We start from the raw sequence: 22,128 nt of genomic DNA, 5'->3' as shown, positions 1-22,128 counted from the left end.
AACCAGTTTGTAAATCTGATGGCAGCAAGTAAAAAGTAATAATTCCCTGTCAAGTTTTTGTTCCAAAAGTATACAAGCTCCTTTTAATGGCCCTGTATTAGATGCTATTGTGCCACAGCACATTATTTGTACTTTGTCGTCAAGGTTCCAGACATAAAGTGCGTTTAATACAGCTTCAGCTTGATCTTGGCTGGAAAAACTCTCCAGTTTGGGTACAGCTAGCAGTTGTTCCTTTTCTCCAAATGAAGTTAGAATTGCCAGGCTTTCTTCTTTAGAACTTTTTATGTCCTTTCCGGGTTATAATTTTCTATCCCAGTGAATGGTCGCCATTTTCCGGCATATTATTCCTAAAATCTAATTTTTTAAATTCCGTTCTATCTATTTTACTTTGTGTGCGAATGCATTAAATGGACAATTTTATTGTTTATCACAGCTCAGAGCTAGTGCTTCTACTACAGTCTGAAGTATATTGACAGAATCTTTTATGCTTAAGGTGTGATAAAGTTCTTTGTTCCTCTTCCTAGCGGTCACAAGATATCTAAATATGTATTAATGTGTTTATATACTTTTTTTAGACGTCTTAAACACGTAGTTTCAGAACTTACCATTTGAGAGGTAGATGGTAAGGATTCCTCAAGGCTTTCATCGGTGCTGGTATTCTGATCGTGAATAAAATCTTGTTTAGTAAGAAATGACAATAATATCCCAAAACAAATTTTAGTTTTATAATACACGAGTTCAAGCGAACTTCTGCCATTATTAATATCGCGCATGAAAAAGTCCTGGAACGAATTTAAAAGGGTAAATATTTATTTTCTCAGTTGCGAATTAGTAATAAAATATATAAGATGAAAGTTAACTGTGCTGTTATAGGATGTACCAATAGTTCCTATAAGCTAGAAAAGTTGAAAGATAAAACGTGTTTTCAACACGAAGGGAAGATACTCTCCGAGTGTGGATGTGAGGCACCATTTCGAATGTATTGTTTCCCTAGTTTTAAAAGAAATAGCATAAAAAGAGAACAATGGATTAGTCAGCTTAGACGAGAAGGAAATAAAAAAGGAAGTGCATGGAAACCAGGAACTGCAGATAGAGTATGCTCTGATCATTTTGTTGATAAAATTCCAACTGTTATGAACCCTAATCCAACAATAAATATGGGTTTTTATCAACCTGAACAAAAAAAACCTAGAAGAACTTTAATGAAGCACCCAATCACTTCTTTACCATGTTCTAGTAAAATGCAACCTGTAGAACCTTTGTTGACTGAAAAAAGTATTGTCACAGAGTTTTCAAGTCTTAGTTTTAATGCTGATGTTTTATCACCTATATTATCAGACCATACGTATTCATTGAGCTTACCACAACTTAACTATTGTACTTCATGTGAATACAAATCTTCACTTATCACCTCTTATGTTAGTAAGGTAAATAGCCTTACTAATCAATTAAAAAAGTCAAAAATAAAACAAACAGTCAAGCTTAAACAAAAATTCTCTTGGAGATTAGTTAACAATGATAAAAGAATGAACTTTTATACTGGTATATCTTCGATTGCTATTTTTAATGTTATTTTTGGTTTGTTAAAACCATTTTTACCCTCCATTCGTTATTGGAGAGGCCCAAAACATTCACGTAGCAAAGTTAAACAACTAAAATCTATATCTAAATGTAAACTGTTATCACACAAAGAAGAATTTTTAATGACACTTATGAGGTTGCGCTTAGGTTTATTAAATGAAGATATTGCTGATCGTTTTGACATTTCAAAAGCTTTATGTTCTAATATATTTACCACTTTTATTAGAATTATTGCTTATATTCTCGGAAATCCTATTATTGTTTGGCTCCCAAGTGAAGTCATAAAAAAAAACTTACCAGAGTCCTTTGTGAAAGCAAAGCATCATAAGTGTAGAGTGATTCTTGATTGTTTTGAAATATTTATTGAACGTCCAAAGTCCCTTTACAACCAAGCAGTGACTTGGTCTGATTACAAGCACCACAACACTGTCAAGGTATTAATTGGTATAGCACCAAATGGGTACATAACGTTTCTATCTAAATGTTACGGTGGAAGAGCATCAGATAAATTTATTACAAGTGACAGTGGTTTTTACAATCTGTTGGAAAGAGGCGACGAGGTGATGGCAGACAGAGGATTTCAAATAAGAGAAGAACTATTATTCCGTTATTGCAGTTTATCAGTTCCACCAGGTGCAAGAGTAAAGAGTCAAATGACTGCAACTGAATGCAAGAAGACTACTGATGTTGCGAACTTAAGAATTCACATTGAAAGGGCCATAAACCGAATAAAAACTTTTCGAATCTTAAAAAATGTATTACCCATTTCTATGCTTCATCATATGGATGATATTATTTTATCGTGTGCAGCTTTATGCAATTTAAAGCCTGCTTTAATAAAAAAATAATTCAAGCTTAAAAGTTTAAAACATAATTTTTAATTTAGTATTAGTCACGCGTGCTTAATACAAGGTGGGGAAATTTTAGTCCAGATCTAATAAACAGGGGGATCTTAATTAAAGGTCAGATGGCAATTTTTTTGTTTTACACAACACACATGATTTTTTTATAGATTTTTTAAATCTGATTACACTGAAAGTTTTATTTTTTATCTGTGAATGATATTATATTTTCCATTTTTTAAGGCCGGTTTACACTGAATATTTTTCTTATTTTTGACATTTCAACATTTTTGACATTTCAGCAAGTAAAAATTAATAAGATTTGTGGGTAGGAAAATTTTCTGAAAATTATTAAAAGCCCCTCTACAATTACTCTTGAGTCTTGATTGAGATTTTTGTTAAATTTTCCCATCCACTTTTTAATAAAACCCTCCAGTTTGTTAGATCTGGACTAAAATTCCCACCCACACTTTAATTCCCTCCCCTTGTATTAAGGACTCATTAGTAAGCACGCGAGAGTATTAAAATTGCAAATTTTTTAAATTACTTGTAAGGGATGCCGGACATCACCGTGCACTTTTAATGAATATATGTTTCACACTACTACTGCTTTTTACTATTATAAATAGCTTGAATAACCATTTTGATTTTCAGTATTTTCTTTACCTAAATATTTGTACACCATTATTTGGATCTTATAATAAGACAATAAGTTATTGTTTCTTTTTCTAAACTCAATAAAAATACCAATTTAAATATAAGAAGGATTTTATAATTAAAAAAAAAGATTTTACAATTTTGTTCCAATCAGTTAATAGAAAAATCTACAAAGACAGTTTTTAAGTAATGATCGTTGTAGTATTTAAAAAAATCAACTTTCATACTCAACCAACTAGCTTCATCAAATGCAACTTTATCAATTATAAACCCATGAGCTGTCCATACCATAAAATAACAATTGTTCATCTTAGCAGTTCCCATTTGAACCTGACATTGAGTATAATATCTATGTTTTTTATTAATGACAAACTTGTTATTTAAATTTTTTTTAACATAAGGAAGAGATATATTTGGATCTTGTGGTGTTGTATGGTTAATTGAAAATGGGCATTTTATTTCTAAACAAGCTGGTGGGCAACACGAGCATCTGATTACTCTATCAGGGCTTCCACCTATATAGGGCATTTCAACATCTAAAAATAATCCGCATTCATTTACAGTTAAATTTTGATGAAGAGATTTCATCACTTCAAAAAACTGCTTTGCTGCTTCAATTTCCATTGCTCTCCCATACTTTAATGCAGGTATATCTGGGTTCACAAATGTTAGTCCTGAAATACTTTGGTGTAATGACCACATATCAACTTTAATGCCCATGTTAATTTTTTCAATTTTTTTTAGAACATCATGAGCTTTTGAAGCAGTTATAACTGGCTTTCGAAAATTAAACCAAAGCTCATTTGTGCTTTGACCTACAGTCATATGCTCTATATCAGTAACAATTATTTGAGTCATATTTGTTTTCATGTTTTCACTGAAGGAAAATTTATTGTCTGACATAACAATAATATCATCCATGGTCAAAATTGTAGGTTTGATAACATTTGAAGACACAATTAATTCTTCCATATAATAAATGTCAGGTTTAGGTACAACAGAAGTTATGATACTATGAGGAGCAACGGTTTCAATTGCTTTTGCTATGTCTGTTAAATTTAAATTTTTTAGGCCACAGTTAACTAATGGGTTGTAATTACGCTTTTCATTTGATACTAGGGAACGCTTTTTTCTTCCACGCCTACCAAATTCATCACGATCAAATTTTAAGTCACATATTTTTGATGGTGCTACTATGCTGCGGTTGGGAAGCCACTCTGATTTTGAACTAGTACAAGCTACATTCGTCAAACCATTTCTAACAGCAGCCTCAATTCGAAAGAGGGTTGCAGCAACATGATTACATGTCTGCGATAAACCAGCTAGACAAGTACAATGTGCAGACACTATTTTAGCAGTTTTTTTATCAAAAATAATCCATAGCTTGTGAAAGGGATCATTAATTTTTTCAGATTTCCTACAGTTCCCTTTTAAATAACAGTATTCACTTTCTATTCCAACTTGATGGTAAAATAAAGGTTCAAGCCAGCCACATTTAAAGTAACTATAGGCTTTACACGTTTTGTAGTTACTTAAGTCTTTACTGGCTATTTCAGCAGAGTTAAATAATAAATAATTGTGTATATCAGGATATAATAATATTGGCCAACAAGTTAGGCCTTCGTCTTCTGATAACCAGCCATTACTGAGCTTAAAAGGATCAGGTAATTCAACACCGTTAATAAAAAGTTTTTTTTTGTATTCAGTATTTATATCATGTTCCACCTCTTCAGCTGTTTTAATAGGCATAACATTATTTTCCATTGCACAATATACTCGAGCTGCAAGAATTTCTTTCTTTCCAGAGATCTTCAAGCCACGAAGACGTAAATAAGACTTCAATTCTTCAACTTTCATACTACATACTATATCATAATCCATTTTGATCTATATATGTTTTATATTTGTTTAAAAGATTATTGGCTTAGTTTATGTTGTTTGTTTATACTTCGTTTACTCAAGAATTAAAAGCTGACTTGATTTATTTCCCTCATAAACTCGATCCAGTTTTTTTTTAAATTCTCCGTAACGCGGCTTGAATTGGTGTATTGTTACAAGCCCAAGGCGCATCAAATCTTTTTTTTTTTCAATGAATGCTGACGTTCATATCTTTATTTAATAACAAACATCTATTTTAAGATATATATGTCTTATAAGGAATTTTTATTTTTAAATAATTTTTAGTTAGATATATCAAAGATGCTTATTGAATTTAATTAGTTTTTATTGCTTTAAAACAATTTTTTACGCGTTTGCAAAGTGCGTGCAAATTAATGATAATTAATATGCAATGACCAAACAATTGTAAATTGTTATTTATTGACACTAAATAATGAATTATTTTCAATTTAGTTTGCTAAATTTATTTACCACTAAAAAACGTATAAACTTAAAGAAATTAAAATAAAAGAAGCTAAAAATAAAATAAAAGTTATTTTGTCATTTCTTTTTTTAATTTTTTAAAAATAAAATCATATTGAGTATTTAATAATAAGTTAATAAAAAATATCATGTTATTGGCATTCTTAAATGCACAATCAAAAATAAAAACTATAATTAACATAATTCTATATTATTATTTTTAGATAATATAGATTTTAGCAAAGCTTGAAAATTCTTTTGAAGACTTTTAAAAGTGTTTATAATATGCAAATAAACATAACTTTAAGATAAAAGAAAATTAGAAAAAAAAACTATAGAAAAAAGCAATCGTAAAGTTTAAGCATGGTTTCTTTTAAATTAATTGCAAATGCATTCATTTTAAGTAAAATTTTGCATGCTTTTTTGTTAACGCATGCTAAAACCATGCTAAAACATAATTATTTTCTTTGATAGCGTACTCAGTTATTTTACTAAAAAGTAACGCTATTGAAGGAAGTAATCATGTTTTAGCATGGTTTCTTTTAAAGTCTTTAAAATGTGTTTTAAATTTTAGTAAATAATTATTTTTTATTATAATTGTTTTTTTATAATATATAAAAAACTATCAATTGCGTAATTATTTAGAAAAAAAAAATGCTAAGTAATGTGTTCATTATTAAATATTTTAAGCAACATTTGCATGTGCAAAAAAGTAGAAACGTGATGTTCGTTTTTCTGTCTTTTTTTTAACAAAAGTTTGCACATTCGTTGATTCATCGCACCCTGCAAGCATATGTTTGCTACATTAATATTACAAGAATATGAATGAATAATATATTTTATATACTAATTACTTTAATATATTATTCACTTTTATTGTAGAATTTTTAATTGTAATACTTATAATATAATAATAAATAAAATACCTGCACTCTATTTAGATAATAAGAAAATATTTAAAAAATTTTATAAGCTGTAAAAACAACGCTCCTCTAAAGAATTTTTTCATGCTGCAATAAATGACACTTGTTATATATATATATATATATATATATATATATATATATATATATATATATATATATATATATATATATATATAATTTATATCAGCGGTATACACTGGATTTTTAGATATTTAAGTTTTGACACTTACTGGCATTGTGCAAATTCCAAACTTTTAGTTTGGAGTTTGCACAATGCCTTTTAATTAAATAGTGAAGAAAACATTTTATAAACTTATCACTCCCACATTAAGGGCTGGGTGGTCCCAAAAGTAAGGGTTTTTTTGCTCCCAAGCTCCAATCACCACAATTCTTAGCAAAACATTCTCATTTGACATAAGCATGAAGATACAAAAGTTTGGAGTTTGCACAATGCCTATAACAGGCCTTGTTTTAAAGCGTTATGCTTAGAGTGACTTATGTACGCCTTAAGCAATTTTTACGTACGCCCAGGGAGATTTTGGTTAAGCTACTTTTTATCATTTTTTAACTTTTAAATTAGCGGTAAGATATTACAAGTAACTAATTTTTAAAAAAACCACATTAATTTTTGAATGACAATATGTAAAAATATTTGTTACAAAAGTTTGAAAGAAGTTACGTTAAAATTAATTGTTGTAACTTTTTATTGCAATCATATTTCTTATCTTTTTAAAACGACATTCAACATAATTTTACGCTAACCTTTTTGTCTAAATATTTAGCTACATGAAAAAAGTTTGCCAATCCTTAATTAAAAATTTTTTGCAGATGGTTTTAATAAAAATACAGTAAAAAACTCTATGTAAATCTATATTACAGAAAACATTTATATTCTGTAATCTCTGATAACAAAATACATTTTTTCAGTATATGAATAATTCCAGTATATGAATAATTTATTTTTATTGTACTTAAAATTAATTCTTCATTAATTATTACTTTTTGCTTTTCTTATTAGTTAAAGGTATATGGATACCTTTAACTTTAAGATACAGGAGGAGAAGGACCGGTACACAAGAAGAAAAAAAATTGCCTGTCACTCGAAGTTTTTGAATCAAGACAATTTGTTAAACTGCTACGATTCAATAAACTTTTTTTTTCATAAATCAAGTTATATTATAAAGTTAAAGAAATCACGAGTAGACTATAACATCCGCTGATGACACTAATATTACTTTAAATATATTTTTATGAAGGAGGTTTCATTATGCATGTACATGTTGCAGACTCCGTTAAATTAATAATAAGGCATGTTTTAGTTTAACGACAGTCTTTGTTCTTTACTAATGACTATGTATTTTTCTATATAAAATAAGGCAAACTAGTATATAAAAACCTAGTATATTTCTATTTTCTCCAAATTGTTTAAAGTTTGAATATGGATTGAATTTTGAAGGACAAAAAAGTTACTTTGAAAATTTTTAAGTCCTGGGACTTAGCTGATGCTTTTCGAATTGAAACTATCACAGAAAAATACTTATGTTATTAAAATCATGTTTAACTTAAGTGATCTTCATCAAAATAAAATTTTATCCAAAACCATTGGTGCCATAAGCGCACATATAGTTTATAAATGGCACGAGTTATGTTAAAAAAGATAGTATTTGTAGAAATGTATCGGGAGCGACTCACCAATATGCAATTCAATTAGAAAACGAAGGCTGCAACAAAAACAAAGAAGGAGCAGCCAACAGTGTCAGGGTTAAAAAATAAGAATTTTTTTTTTTGTTTCATTGTCAATTGTTTCCTTTTCATTTAAAAGCAATATTAAAAATTTACCATTTGCATAAAAAAAATTATATTTTTGGTTTATTAACTTAAATATTTATCCAAGTTATTAAACATGAAATAATTGTTATTAGACTTTGAGACTTGAGACTTATTAGACTTGATATAATTGTTAAATCTTGTAAGTCGTGACATTTGAATAATAGGTTTGTATCTTCCTTTGGTAATGTTGAGAGAATTTAAAAAAATTTGTTATACTCTTTTAAATTTTTTAAATCAAAAGTAAAAATTTGTTAACTTCAATATGTTGGATAATTGAAGGCCCAGAATCAGGAGTGCAGGTAATCAACCATATTTGCAACCATTTTGAAGCGCCCTTAAAAAATGCAGGTTTTCAAAGAGATATCACATTAAGTGAATGAAAAAACTTAAATGGCTAGTTAAGTCTGAGTTTGATTGTCATCCAGTGCGCAGTTTGTGGAAACTTGTCTTTAAAAAATACTTTATTGAATATCGAAACCTATGTTTCCTTATGTCATTAATTATGTGTATATAAAAAATGACCGGGGTTGATATTTGACCGGGGCCGGGTTTTTGACCGGGGCTGCATAAATATTTATACATCCTAAAGTATATTTTTTTAATTCAAAGTTCATGTTATATTTTATATATATGCATATATAAACATTATGATCAACATGATTATCATAATCATCATTACCATCATTATCATTATCATCATCACCATCAACATCTTCTCTTTCGGCAAATACTACACCATATAAATACTGAAGTTTATATAGATATGAAAGGATATTGTATGCCGGCATCTTAATAGCAAACATATATGTTTATGTCCATAATATGTATGCATAAAGCGCATCTCAGAAGCTTTTATTCCTTCTGGACTAAAAGTTTGGAAGCTTTTATTCCTACTCTTCATTTTTAAGTTAAACCTAATTCTACTCCATATTTTTCACCATTTTGAGCAATTGTTTTATTAGTCATTTATTTCATCTTTTTTACAAGAACTTCTCTCTTAAGAAGAAATGTCCTTTTATTATTGCAAGAAGTTCTTGCAATAATAAAAGAAAAAAGATTACTTTATTCTAGTTTTTGGTATCCAGGAGCTCTAAAAATATAAATAAGTTTATGGACTACTAATAGGAAAAAAATTAAGACTTTCAGGTTAATGGAACAATCATTTTTTGAACTTGGAGTCCTTAAGTATAATGGCGTCGAGGACTCCGGGACACTGGGCTTAAAAACAATAAGTTTCAAGTCATTAAATCTCATGGTTTTTTTTCTTATAGCAGATCATAAGTCAACAAACATGTTTAGAGCTTCTGGGCATTACAGACTTGAAAAAAGTAGAGATATAAAGCCAGAGTCCTTTTGGGACTCTGCATCCCTGGCAAGAACCCAATGTAAAAAGGTTCCGTCTGATGTTAAGCTCTTTTATTCTTAGTTTATTAAATCCTGTATCTTATATCAGATATTAGGTTCTAGAGACTTTTGGTTAGTCTTCAACAATGTCATTAACTAAAGTAAGTCTAAAATTTAATCCTATTAATTATATACTATTTAATAATATTTAATTTATAAAAAGTGCTAAATAAGTGGTTCCAATTTTTCAAAACTCCAGAAAACACTTTGACCTCTCCAACTATCCTATGATTAGTCTTTATTCTGTTATTAGTTTCTTTATATAAAGGTTTTGAGATTATTAAACTATTTCTTACTAACTGCAGTAATAAAGTTATTTTTGAATGCCTACACTCTTCTTTATTTCAAGTAACTTTAAGGGTACCACAAGGTATCTTGTGGTACCCTTAAAGTTACTTGAAATAAATAAGAGTGTAGGTTACCTTTGAATCTTTGCTCCTGTAATATTTCTTATCTGCAATATCAATCTTCATGAAAACTTAACATCTAAAGTGGCTCTATTTGTTGGCGAATCAACTTTATACTCTTGTCTTGACAAAAAATCTTCCCTTTTTGATTGCTTAGAACAAGCAGCTGATTTTTAATCTGTTCTCTCTTCTGTAACAGCCTAAGGCTTGCTGTGACTTATGGATTTAAATTCCGGACTTGAAATTTTTATTAGACAACAAAACTTATTTATTTAATGCAAAATAATATTGCAATAATGTTGGTATTCTTATATCGATGAATAACAACCCTGTTACTCACAGAATAAGTCTAAAAGCACATTGTAAATATAATGCGGCTGTGGTGTAGTTGTATTAGCCATCTTTATGTTTTTCTTTTATACACAACCTACAAATTTTCAAGTCTTCAATTAACCATTTCTTAGTATTTTTATTTATTCTCTATTTTAAAGTAACTCATAACTTAATAGTGGTTGCTTGAAGTAAATTAGAGTCTGAAAATATATAAATATATGCCAGTATTTAATAAATAGTAAACGTAAGCATAAAATTATAATATATAAAGTATTATAAATTTTTCTCTAACCTCGGTTATCAACCCCTGCTAAATCTTATAGTTTAGCCGGGGCCCCGGTCACTTGTAGTCAAAATGTGTATGTCGGGGTCAAATTCAGAAGTTAAAAGAACGTTTAGTAATGTTACCAATTTTCTTTGAGTCTCCAAGCACTTGCTGATTGTGTTGAAATTCTTAAAAACTGTAGTCTTTGGTCAGAAGAAGGCTATGATGATGTAATTGAGCATTCTCTCGCCAAGTACATGCAAAAACGCAGAAAATGTGTCACTGTTACTGTCGAAAATGAAGTAGTTCAAAAAACTTAGCAGATTTCGATCAACTAATCAAAAATAGTGGTATGGAGAATATTGATAGTGACAATGATATTTTAGCAGACAGTCTTCAGGAACTAATTATCTAAAAAAAAAAGTTATATATTTAAGTTTATGTAGATGAATAACTTCATTACGTTTGAATTTAGCTTATTTGGCAGTATATTTTAATTAAGTTGGTGTATAAATATAATTAAATATTGTTCAATAAATAAATTAAATTTTTCTTAACAAAGATTACCTCATATTTATTCTTCCTCTTTTTATTTTATTACTCTAAATTAAATTGCTTGCAAATGAAAAAATGGAGTTTTGTAATTATACGTAGAATGAAAAAACATTTGAGTTTGTTTATAAGTTAAGGAACCTAATTTTTAATGAACAATTTTTAACGAATGTTAATTATAAACAGATATGATTCAAATTATTAAATATACTTATATTGTTTTAGTTGAGTATTTTTTTAAGTTTGCACAATTAAAATATTGCGTATAAGTAGGGCTGCTAGCTCAAACATGTTCAAGTTCGAACGTTCAAACTTTACGCCAAAATTTCAATGTTCAGGTTCGAACTTTTTTCAATTAAAAGTTTACCTTTCAGAAGAAATGCCGTAACAGTCATTTCAATAAATACAGCTGAAATATAAATAAAAATTAGTGTTTTGAAACTGTCACATTTTTTGAAAACAATGTTCTTTCCTTTTTGATTTATGTGTAGCTATTCAAAATTTAGAAAAACAGCGTTGGTGTGGTCACTCTGAAAATACAAACATAATAACGTAACGTGTAAAACCATTGCAATTCATGTGTCAGTTTTTTCGCATTAAAAACTAAACAAACAGTGACCATTTGACCACTGTTAATTTACGTTTGAAAAAAATTAAAACATTAAGTAAAAATAAAACATGGTTTCTTTCAAAGACGTTAGCGTATCCAGAAGATCTGAGGTTTGGGTTTATTTTGAATTTTCCCAAGAGCTGCAACAAGCCAAATGTAAAATTTGTAAAGTTTTATTAAAAACTCCTGGCTCAACAACAAGCACTATTACAAGACACTTAAAAACGAAACATAAAATTGATATTATTAAATGTAATACCTTGGCCTCTGAGGCTGTCGAAATTAGTCATGTTCCTAAAACACCAAGAATTGAAAACTTAGTTCTGGGATTAAAACTTTACCTGAAATCTTGAACAGATTGACTGCTATTGATGTAATAAGTTTTACAACCGTTGGTAATAGTCAAGTTTGTGCTCAAGGATATAATTTGCCTAAAAGTCATCAAACTGTTCGTGATTTAGTAATGAAATTCTTTGAAATAATCAAGAGACAAGTAATTGCTTCATTACAAAAAGTCATTTTAACTAATGGCAAATTTAGCCTAACATTTGACGAATACACATCAATTAAAAACAGGAGATTCATGAATTTGAATATTCATAATAACGGAGAATTTCAATCTCTTGGAATGTTAAGGGTACATGACACAATGCCAGCATCGAAAGCCATTAAACTAATTAATAAAAAACTTAATTCATTTGGTTTAAACTTAGACAAAGATATTGTTGCCTCTGTTACAGATAGAGCCAGTTTGATGAAAAAAATTGGCTATGACACTAAACCTGAACATCAAATGTGTTACAATCATGCTATCCATTTATGCGTAATTGATGTGCTTTTTCAAAAAAAAAAGGTGCTGCACTACAAACGATAATTTTGACAATGAACCTGTTGATACCATTGAAGTTGGTGATACCATTGAAGTTGGTAATAACAATGAAGTTAATGAATCCATTGAAGTCGGTGATACTATTGAAGTTAATGGTTCAATTGAAGATGTTAATGAAGATGATGATGGTGATAGTGAGGAAGAAGATGAAAATTTGATTGATTATGTTGAAACAATTCAAATATCTACTGAAAATCTGGTACCCTCATTGAAAACTGAATTTCAAAAGCCGGTGGCCAAAATTCAAAAATTAGTACAAATGTTTTGTAGATCACCTGTAAAAAATGATGATGATCTTCAAATATTGTTAAAGCATTTGGAAAAGAGAAAGCTTTGATTTGTGACTCCAGCACAGGGTGGAGCAGCACAATTGCTATGTTAGAATGGTTTTTGGAAGTCCAAAAAACGTTCTAACATAGCAATTGTGAACTTGATAAAGTTAATAACCTTTCTGTTGCCACTCAAGCTAGCTATTGAAGCACTTTCCAAAAGTGATGCTGATTTATTGTCTTCTGAAATTATAGTTCAATTTATCTGGAAAAAATTGGATGAAGCCAACATGCCAATTAGTTAACTTGTAAAACAGCAATTTGAAAAAAGAATTGTTGAAAGGAGAAATATAAAGTTAATACATCTAATGAAATATTTATCAAGCCCAGATGTTTTGAATCCAAATGATCAGTTTGGGAATAAAATAAAAAGAAACTAAATAGCAAATTTTGCTACCAATCTTATTCAAAGATTGGTAGCAAAATTCTTATTCAGTCTAGCGAGAAAGACTCTGATGCTGATGGAGAAGTCAATAACCGTGATACAACTGATGATAACCGTGATACAACTGATGATAACCGTGATACAACTGATGATATGAAAAATACCAACATTATATTGACTTTAGCTCAAGAACTTAAATGTTTCATTAAAACATCTGATTTTCAAATGACAGTTGACAAAGGTGAACTTGGATCTAACCTCATTAAAAAGGAATGACTCTTTTTGAAGCCAGCAAATCAAGACCCAAAAATTTTGAAATGCTTTTTAATCCTCTTAAAACTATTCCTCTGACATCTGTGGTGGCTGAAAGGGCTTTCTCTAGCCTATGATTATTTGCAACAAAAATAAGGAGCTCATTACCTGATGATACATTAGATGCGTTAACTTTTTTAAAACAAACACTTAAAAATACTGAGTGATGTTGTTTATTCTAAAATAGACAATTTTTTTAAGTTAAATGTAGTGAAAACAGTTTTGTTTTTATAAATAAACAGTTTTATTAATAGATAAATAAACAGTTTTTTTTAAACTTGTACTCTTTTATTTTGCATGTTTTAGTACATTAAAAAAAGTTCAAAAATGTTCGAGCTTTTTCCCAAAATAGTTCGAACATGTTCAAGTTCGAACTTCTAAAAAAAGTTCAAATTGGCAGCCCTACGTATAAGTATTTAAAAAGTTTTTTGTTTTGTGAATAACTAACAAAAGAGTTTGCATAATTAAGACTTTTTTTGTTTGTTTTTTTGTTTAATAAAATCCAAAAAAATTAAATAAAATTAAGAATTTAATTGTTAAAAACCATTCTTTTTTATAACTCTGTGTTTCTTTGTGATTTGTTTAAATCTAAAACATATATACGTAAAACATTTATTCATTAAATTCCTGGCAAATGTGTTTTAACTATGTATCAAAAATATGCTTAAAACAGACACTAAACTTTTTTATGTTTTTATATAATGCAAGTGAAAGGGCTAAGCAACATAAATTTAAAAAATATACTTATAATCGAAATTGTTCTTTGCTAGTCAAACAAAATCGCTGTTCAAGTAATTAACAAAGGTTTTTCTTTATCAATATGTCATTATTTTTTGTTTACTCACAAAAAATTTTAAAATACAAAATTATTTTTATTCAATAACGCAACTACAAATTTCAGAAATAATGAATACATATATATATATATATATATATATATATATATATATATATATATATATATATATATATATATTACTAAATAATATTGAACTAAAATAATATTATAATAACAAATGAAAGCATAACAAACTTTTCATAATGTATTTATATTTACAGCATTTATAGATTGTTTTGGTTACTTGAGTTAATTGTTAAATTGAACTAGTTTGCGGTTATTTATTGCGGTAGTTAAAACACTTAACATCTATAAAAAAAATAAAGATAATTTTATGACATCAGATATTGCATTGAGCTAATGCATTAAGCACTTTTTATTTAAAACAAGGCCTGCTAAAAGTGTCAAAACTCAAACATTTAAAATTCCATTGTACACCTCTGTATATATATATATATATATATATATATATATATATATATATATATATATATATATATATATATATATATATATATATATACATCAGGGGCTATTCTAGACTGTTTTCGATAGCGTCAACTGTGTTTATGCGCCGCCTAAATTAAAATTTGAGGATCTTTTTTTTTTTGTTTTCCTACATTTTGTACGGCAAAGTTCGCTGCCAAATTTTTTTCCTAGAATAGGCCCTATATATATATATATATATATATATATATATATATATATACATACATATATATATATAGTTCTATAGATTGTTGCATTTGGGAAGTACGGAAGGAAAAAAATGGTTCTTACGCCAACACATACATCACTTTTAATTACTTTTGACTTTTGTCCAACATTTGCGTGTTGTCAGAAAGGTAAAACCATTAATTTAATTACAAATTAATGGTTTTTTTAAAAAATCGCAAAAACGCAAATTTAATTGACCAGAATGTTTTTAAAAACATTCTGAATGTTTTTAACAATATAAACAATATTTTTATTTTTATTTTTTTTTAATAAAATGTTTTTTATTATTATTTTTTTTACTGTAAATCATGCGCAGAGTGTTGCTACATCGACTATCTTATAGCCTGACTCGCAAGGGAGTGCTGCTACATCGACTGACAAATAGCCTGACTCGCAAGGGAGTGCTGCTATATCAACTGACAAATAGCCTGACTCGCAACGGAGTGCTGCTACATCTACTATCTTTTAGCCTGACCCGCAAGGGAGTACTGCTACATCGACTGAGGGTTTGGTTGGGGCAGGCAGTCTATTAATTAATAAAAAAAAAATTCCGGCCTTGCATTTTAACTTTTACTTTTTGTCAACAAAATATGGAAAAAACTTTCAGACAACATATAAGAGTTCTATATATATATATATATATATACTAGGTTGTCCCATAAGTTCGCGGGCACTTGAAGCTAATATTTTCAAACATAATTTTTTTTATGACGTTTGACTCAAATCAATTAATGATTGATATTATTTTGTAGTATTTTTATTCCTCTTTAAAATGGTGTATCGCTTTTTGTAATTGTGATTTTAAAATGTGTCCTTTTAGTTCAAAAATGACGGACAAAAAATATGAGATTCGCGTACTTTTGCGTCACTATTGGAAAAAAGGATTGAGTTCAAGAGATGCAGCAGCTGAAATTTGCAATGTGGAAGGCGAGGGAATGGTCAAGAAAACCGCAGCGGCCAAATGGTTCAAGCGCTTTAACAACGGCGAAACCAGCCTTGCAGATCTACCCAGGTCAGGCCGTCCATCGACAGTAAACAATGAGGCGCTGCGCGAGCTGGTGGAGCAGCAACCACAAACTAGCACCCGCAGATTGTCGGCAGAGCTGGGCCCTTCCAAGTCCACCATCGATTGCCACCTCCATCAAATCGGACTTGTCAATAGGCGCTGCCGAGAAGTTCCTCACGAATTGATGCTTGCGCAGCAAAAACGACGCGTCGACACCTGCACCCATCTGCTCGAAAACCCCAAGGACCTTCGTTTCTGGCGTCGAGTTGTTACTGGAGATGAAAAATGGGTCTTCTTCCGTAACGCCAATAAGGCGAACATTTGGATCCAGCCCGGCCAACCCGCTCTACAAGTCGCCAAACAGGATCGGTTCGTTCACAAGGTCATGTTGTGTGTTTGGTGGAATTTTGAGGGGATAATTCACTTTGAGCTTGTTCCAAATGGTCTTGCAGTGAACGCCGCACTCTACACTGAACAACTGGATCGTGTTTACGCCGCTCTCTCGGCTCGTTATCCTGCCTTGGTCAATCGAAAGCGCGCGCTCCTGCTACACGACAACGCTCCAGCACACACCGCCGTTCGCACCAAGGAAAAAATTTCGGAGTTGCCTGGAATTGAAGTTCTTCCTCATCCTGCATACAGTCCGGACCTTGCGCCATCCGACTACCACCTGTTCCGTTCGATGGCTCACTTTCTTCGCGGTAGGACCTTCGATTCTTTGGAGGAGGTCGAAAATGGGTGTAGAGAGTTTTTCGCCTCCAAACTGGCGGAATGGTATCGTCGCGGAATTGAGCAATTGGCGCAAAGATGGACGAAAGCTGTAGAAAGCAATGGAATTTACTTTGAAGAATAATTGTTAATAAATATTAAGTTACAATGAAATAAAGTTTTGTCGCAAAGTGCCCGCGAACTTATGGGACACCCTAGTATGTGTGTGTGTGTGTATGGATCATTCCATATCAAATATCCTAATGGTACCACCTCAAATTTGCTTCAAATTTTGACCACCCACAGCTTTTTTGAAAAAAACACAATCCTGAAAATTTCAGCGTGATTGACTAAATCGTTCAAAAGCTATAATTGAATTAATATTGAACAAAATCGGAAAAATTTGAGTATCTGGTGCTTACAGTAGATTTTTTTGATTTTTACCAGATCATAACTTTTTAAATAAAATAGATGATCACCTGAAATTTTGTAGGTTAATAGTTTTTTACCCAAATTATCTATTTTTGCAAGTGTTTTAGACTGATTTTAATCAGTTTTTGAGTTCTTGCACCTCAAAGTTGCTAAATAACGCAATATTAGAAAATTGTTCAAAAAATGCAACCCTCGGAATTAGGGAAGGCATTCGGCAATGCCTACCTAACTGCCAACCTAAACAGGGGCTATTCTAGACTGTTTTTGACAGCATCAACCATACTTGCGCGCTGCCCAAATTAAAATTTGAGGACCTTTTTTTTTTTTTATGTTTTTTAACAAAAATATTGTTGTTGTTTTTATTTGCTAAAAAATGCTGATTTTCTGCTAAATTTTTCCAGGACAGGATGGGGGTACTGCTGCCCAAATTTTTTTCCTGGAACAGGCCCTGCTAAAAACGTTTGAGGTCTGCAAAAAATTGCTGACCTCGTTTTTATGTTATGCGGTAATCCCTTCGTGTCAAATTTTTTTTGCCAACTTGATGCCGACCTCATACAGTTTTGAGGTCGGCAATTTATTGCCAACCTTATTTTTCCTAATTCCGAGTGTAGAAAATGATGACACTTTTCTAAATATGTATATTTTTTCCCTGATATTTAATTTGGTGAGTTTTTATGAGTTTACCTTTTTTAAATATATTTTTTAGGAATTGATGCCTCTTGCGGAACAATTAATATTGATGGTGAAAAAATTCGACTTCAGATATGGTCAGTAATGTTTAATAAAAATTTTTCTTTAGAAACTTATGGTTTACAAACTTATGAATTTATAAACAAACTTATGAACTTTTTCAAACCAACTAAGTAATTAAAAATTTACTATATATTTACTAATTAAAGAGACTTGGTCGGGGTAAGATCACACTCTATTCTTGACCATGCATATAATATTTAGTTGCAACAACCTGGCCATAGCTTTATAGATGTTTTCAGAACATTTAAGTTTATGTATGTTTCCATGCATGTCCAAAAAATTAAGTTTTAATATGCTAAAAACATAAGATTTTCAACTTCGTAATAATAATCTTTTATATTGAAATGTTTTTATATTAGCAAAATTCTAAAACAAAGCAACAATTTATTTTTATTGATTGTTTATAAAATTAAAAAATTTTTTTTTAATTATATAATGTTGAGTTTTATTAAAATTTATATAAAGTTTAGTAAATTAAATTAATATAGATTAATTTTTTATTATTTAAATGTAAATCTTTTAAAACCAATTGTGCAAATGTACGGTTGATTTTATAAAAATAAGATTTTCAACAACAACTGCATTTTTAATGAAATTTAAAAAGTGATTATCATTAAAGTTAATAAAGCTAATAATTAAATAAACATACAGGAACTTACAGGTGGCTAAATGCAAATATACATTTATACATAGTGAATTACAAGTGGATAAATACCACGCCTGAGGTTCGAACAAAACACAAGATACATTTATATAAATTGACTTAGGTTGTGAACCAGCACCATGCCAGAGGTCCATACAGGATATTAGCAAACAAATATATTTAAAACCCACTCACTAAATATCATAAGTGGTATTGTGAAGCAGTTCCGCTTCCTCTTCATAAATTATTCCAATCTTTCCAGTTCGACCATAAAAGTTTGCTTTCAAATAATTTGATGTAATAAAAACCCTTGTTTTGGACATTGATCATTTAGGACAGCTGATTCAGGGGTCTGGCGCATTACAGGACTTTTTTATACATTTTAAAGAAACTGCTTAAAGATCGTTATAATGTTTCTATGATAACTCCATGATTTAATTATTTCTTTTGTTCGTTTTACTGATTCAATTTCAAACTTTGCAAACTGCGCAATGGCATGAAATGGTTATAAAAAACATTTACTTTTTTATTTATTAAATAATTCAAGTAGTTTTGGTTTTTTTAAGATCTTTTTGAAATAAAACATAATTAAAGAATTAAAATATACTAATAAAATAAATTAAAGAATGAAATTAGATAAATTAAAAAATGTTTGGTTCCTTATTAAACGATCATTAATAGTAGGTTGTTACTTTATATAAAAGAGTGTTGCCTAATTTTTAAAAAAATATATAAAAGAGAAAAAAAATCATTAATTCTAAACGTAATTTAATTTGTTTAAGTTAAGTTTTTGTTTTTTTCATGAAGAATTTATTTTATTTTTCAGTTAATTTTTTTTATTATTTTCTTCTGTCAGTCAAGTTAAGTTTTTGTTTGTGCATTTTTGAAATATTATTAAAACACCTAAAAAGCTGTGGCCAAGTTGTCGCAACTAAATATTATATGCATGGTCAGATATAGAGTGCAATCACACTCGCTTCCTGACCAAGCCTGATTAAATAAAACTAAAATTTCATAAAAAAAAAATTTTATTGTACTAGGTTTTCACAAAAAGTAACAAAAAGTTTCATAAGGATAGTCCTCTACATGTGGAGTAGTAAAAAGATATTTATTATGCTTAATAAAAATGTAATTAAAATAGTCACTCTTTAAAAGTTATCAGTAGTATTCTGAGTTCTTTTATATGGAGTACTTATATGTTTAAGGTGATTGCCACAGTTTATGTTACTTTATTTTTTTGTTTAATCTTGTGTCATTAATGTCATAAGCAGTGGTGTAACAAATGTCTTGAGAGCTCTTTGTCAAAAACAGTTATGGGTCTCTAAACTTTTTCATACCTAAGTTTCGTTCTTTAAACAGTAACTCCTAAGTTTGTGAAATTTTGTCAGCAAAAAAATACTCATAAATTATATTTTGATTTAAGGCTGTTTTATTATAACTCAGTTTTAAGTCACACTAGAAATGTTTATTTTTGATCACTATCAGATAAGATGACCATTTCTGAAGGAACATTTCATTCAGTAATTTTATTAACGCATGATATGTTATTGGCAAAATCTCCTTTGACTTTTTCTTAGTCCTTTTAAACAAACTCCATTTTGCACTCAAATCCTCATGAAATTCTATTGAAGTATTGGAGTGTAAAAATTTAAGATAAAAAACATTCACCTTAAAAGAAAGTTCACCATATTGAATCCTCTAATCTTGTTGTATATTGTCGTGAAATATTCTGGCATTATGTTTGTCAACATCTCTTACAAATGTTGACAAACTTAAAGACCAATGGCGTTGTCCCTCTTCGTATTGTTTTGACTTTCTAGACATATTCTTGTATACATTTTAAGCATGTCAGCATACTTATTTTTAACAGCAGGGACTGCAAGTCTATCCAACTTTAATGCTATTTCTTGCTTTGATGAGAAAGCTATGATAAATGTTTCAAGGTGGATCCAAAACAGTTATTAACCTGACTTATTGTTTCAAAGAATGTGTAAGAACTGTTACATTAGCTTCTACCACAGTATTTATAACCAAGTTTAGGTTATGAGAAGGGCAATATATATTTGACATAGGTGCAGTAGTTATCAAATCTCAAAATAGTTTTTGAACCCAACCTTTCTTTTTGTTCATTACACTGGGTTATCATAGTCTTGGCCTCATATATTCTCTAAATTTAAGTTTTGCATAATCAGCCAATCACTTATACGTTCTGTTAATCCTACAGTTTTTTTAAAATATAATTTTAATAAAAAATATAAAAATTTTGTGTCGATATAATGTTAATGGCTTGCTCAAAAATTCTATTGTTTTCTTATTACTTTTTTATGATACTTGTCCAAATGGTTTCCAAATTCAATCTGATTTTTACTTGCATTGAAAGTAAAAATGCTTTTTAATTAATATGTAATTAAAGGTAAAAAAGTAAATGTTTAATTATAGGTAAAAAAGTATGCTATTGTAGATTTTTATTATTATTTTTTTTTTTTCTGTTTTTATTATTTTTTTAATACAGGTCATTTAGACTTAATAAGTTTAACTGAGCAGTATTAGGAATTCATTTAAATTTAAATATTTGTTAGTAACCAAATTTCTCCAAGCAAATTCATAAAAATAACTTATAAAAATGCTTTACACTAAAAAACAACAGTGAAATATTGAACTACATATATATACACACACATATATAAATATACATTAAATATACATATATATATATATATATATATATATATATATATATATATATATATATATATATATATATATATATATATATATGTATGTATGTATGTATAGAGAGAGAGGCTGCGGCAGGAGTAAATAAGTGCACGAGCTATAAATAGCCTGTCTAAACCTGTCTTCATGGGCTGTCTGCCTAGATAGTTTTGCACAGACTTTTTTGAAAAATTAAAATTATTATGTTTTGATGAAATTTTTTTTCATTCTGAAATTTTATTTTGTTGATTCTTCATGCCAGGTATAGTAAAAATGTTAATTGTAATAATTAATGTTTTTTTAGCAATAAAAAGACAGAAAAACAACTTGCAAAAAAAAAAACCTAATTTTTTTTTTTAAATAATTTTTATATTGAATTTTTATTTAATAAATTAGTAATTAGTTAAATAATAAATAAAAAACAATATTAAAATATAATCAATTGTTCTAATAAAACAACAATATATAAAAAACTGTTATACATATAGTTGTTTTATAAAAACGAATGATCTTAATTATATTATTATAAAAGTTCATTCATTTCTCTTCTTCTTTGTGAATGAAAATTTCATCGTATATAAAAACTTCTATAATCGCTTTATTAACAAGAAGGAGAGTGACAAATCATTAAAA

General features: G+C 29.1%; 1 protein-coding gene across 2 annotated transcripts in view; it reads left to right on the top strand.

Annotated features, from left to right (window-relative positions):
- LOC136084558 (uncharacterized) overlaps window positions 1-22,128 on the top strand; it is a 48,416-nt gene that overhangs the window by 4,476 nt on the left and 21,812 nt on the right. For both annotated transcript variants that reach the window (XM_065804723.1, XM_065804722.1), the window contains exon 2: window positions 18,091-18,151. In XM_065804723.1, coding sequence (XP_065660795.1) covers window positions 18,091-18,151 — 61 coding nt within the window. The remainder of the gene's footprint in view (window positions 1-18,090; window positions 18,152-22,128) is intronic.

The sequence above is a fragment of the Hydra vulgaris genome, chromosome 09, assembly GCF_038396675.1.
Source record: "Hydra vulgaris chromosome 09, alternate assembly HydraT2T_AEP".
In the NCBI taxonomy this organism is placed as follows: Eukaryota; Metazoa; Cnidaria; class Hydrozoa; order Anthoathecata; family Hydridae; genus Hydra; species Hydra vulgaris.
Note: the sequence above shows the minus strand (reverse complement) of the source record. Positions and strands in the feature narration are given on the sequence as shown.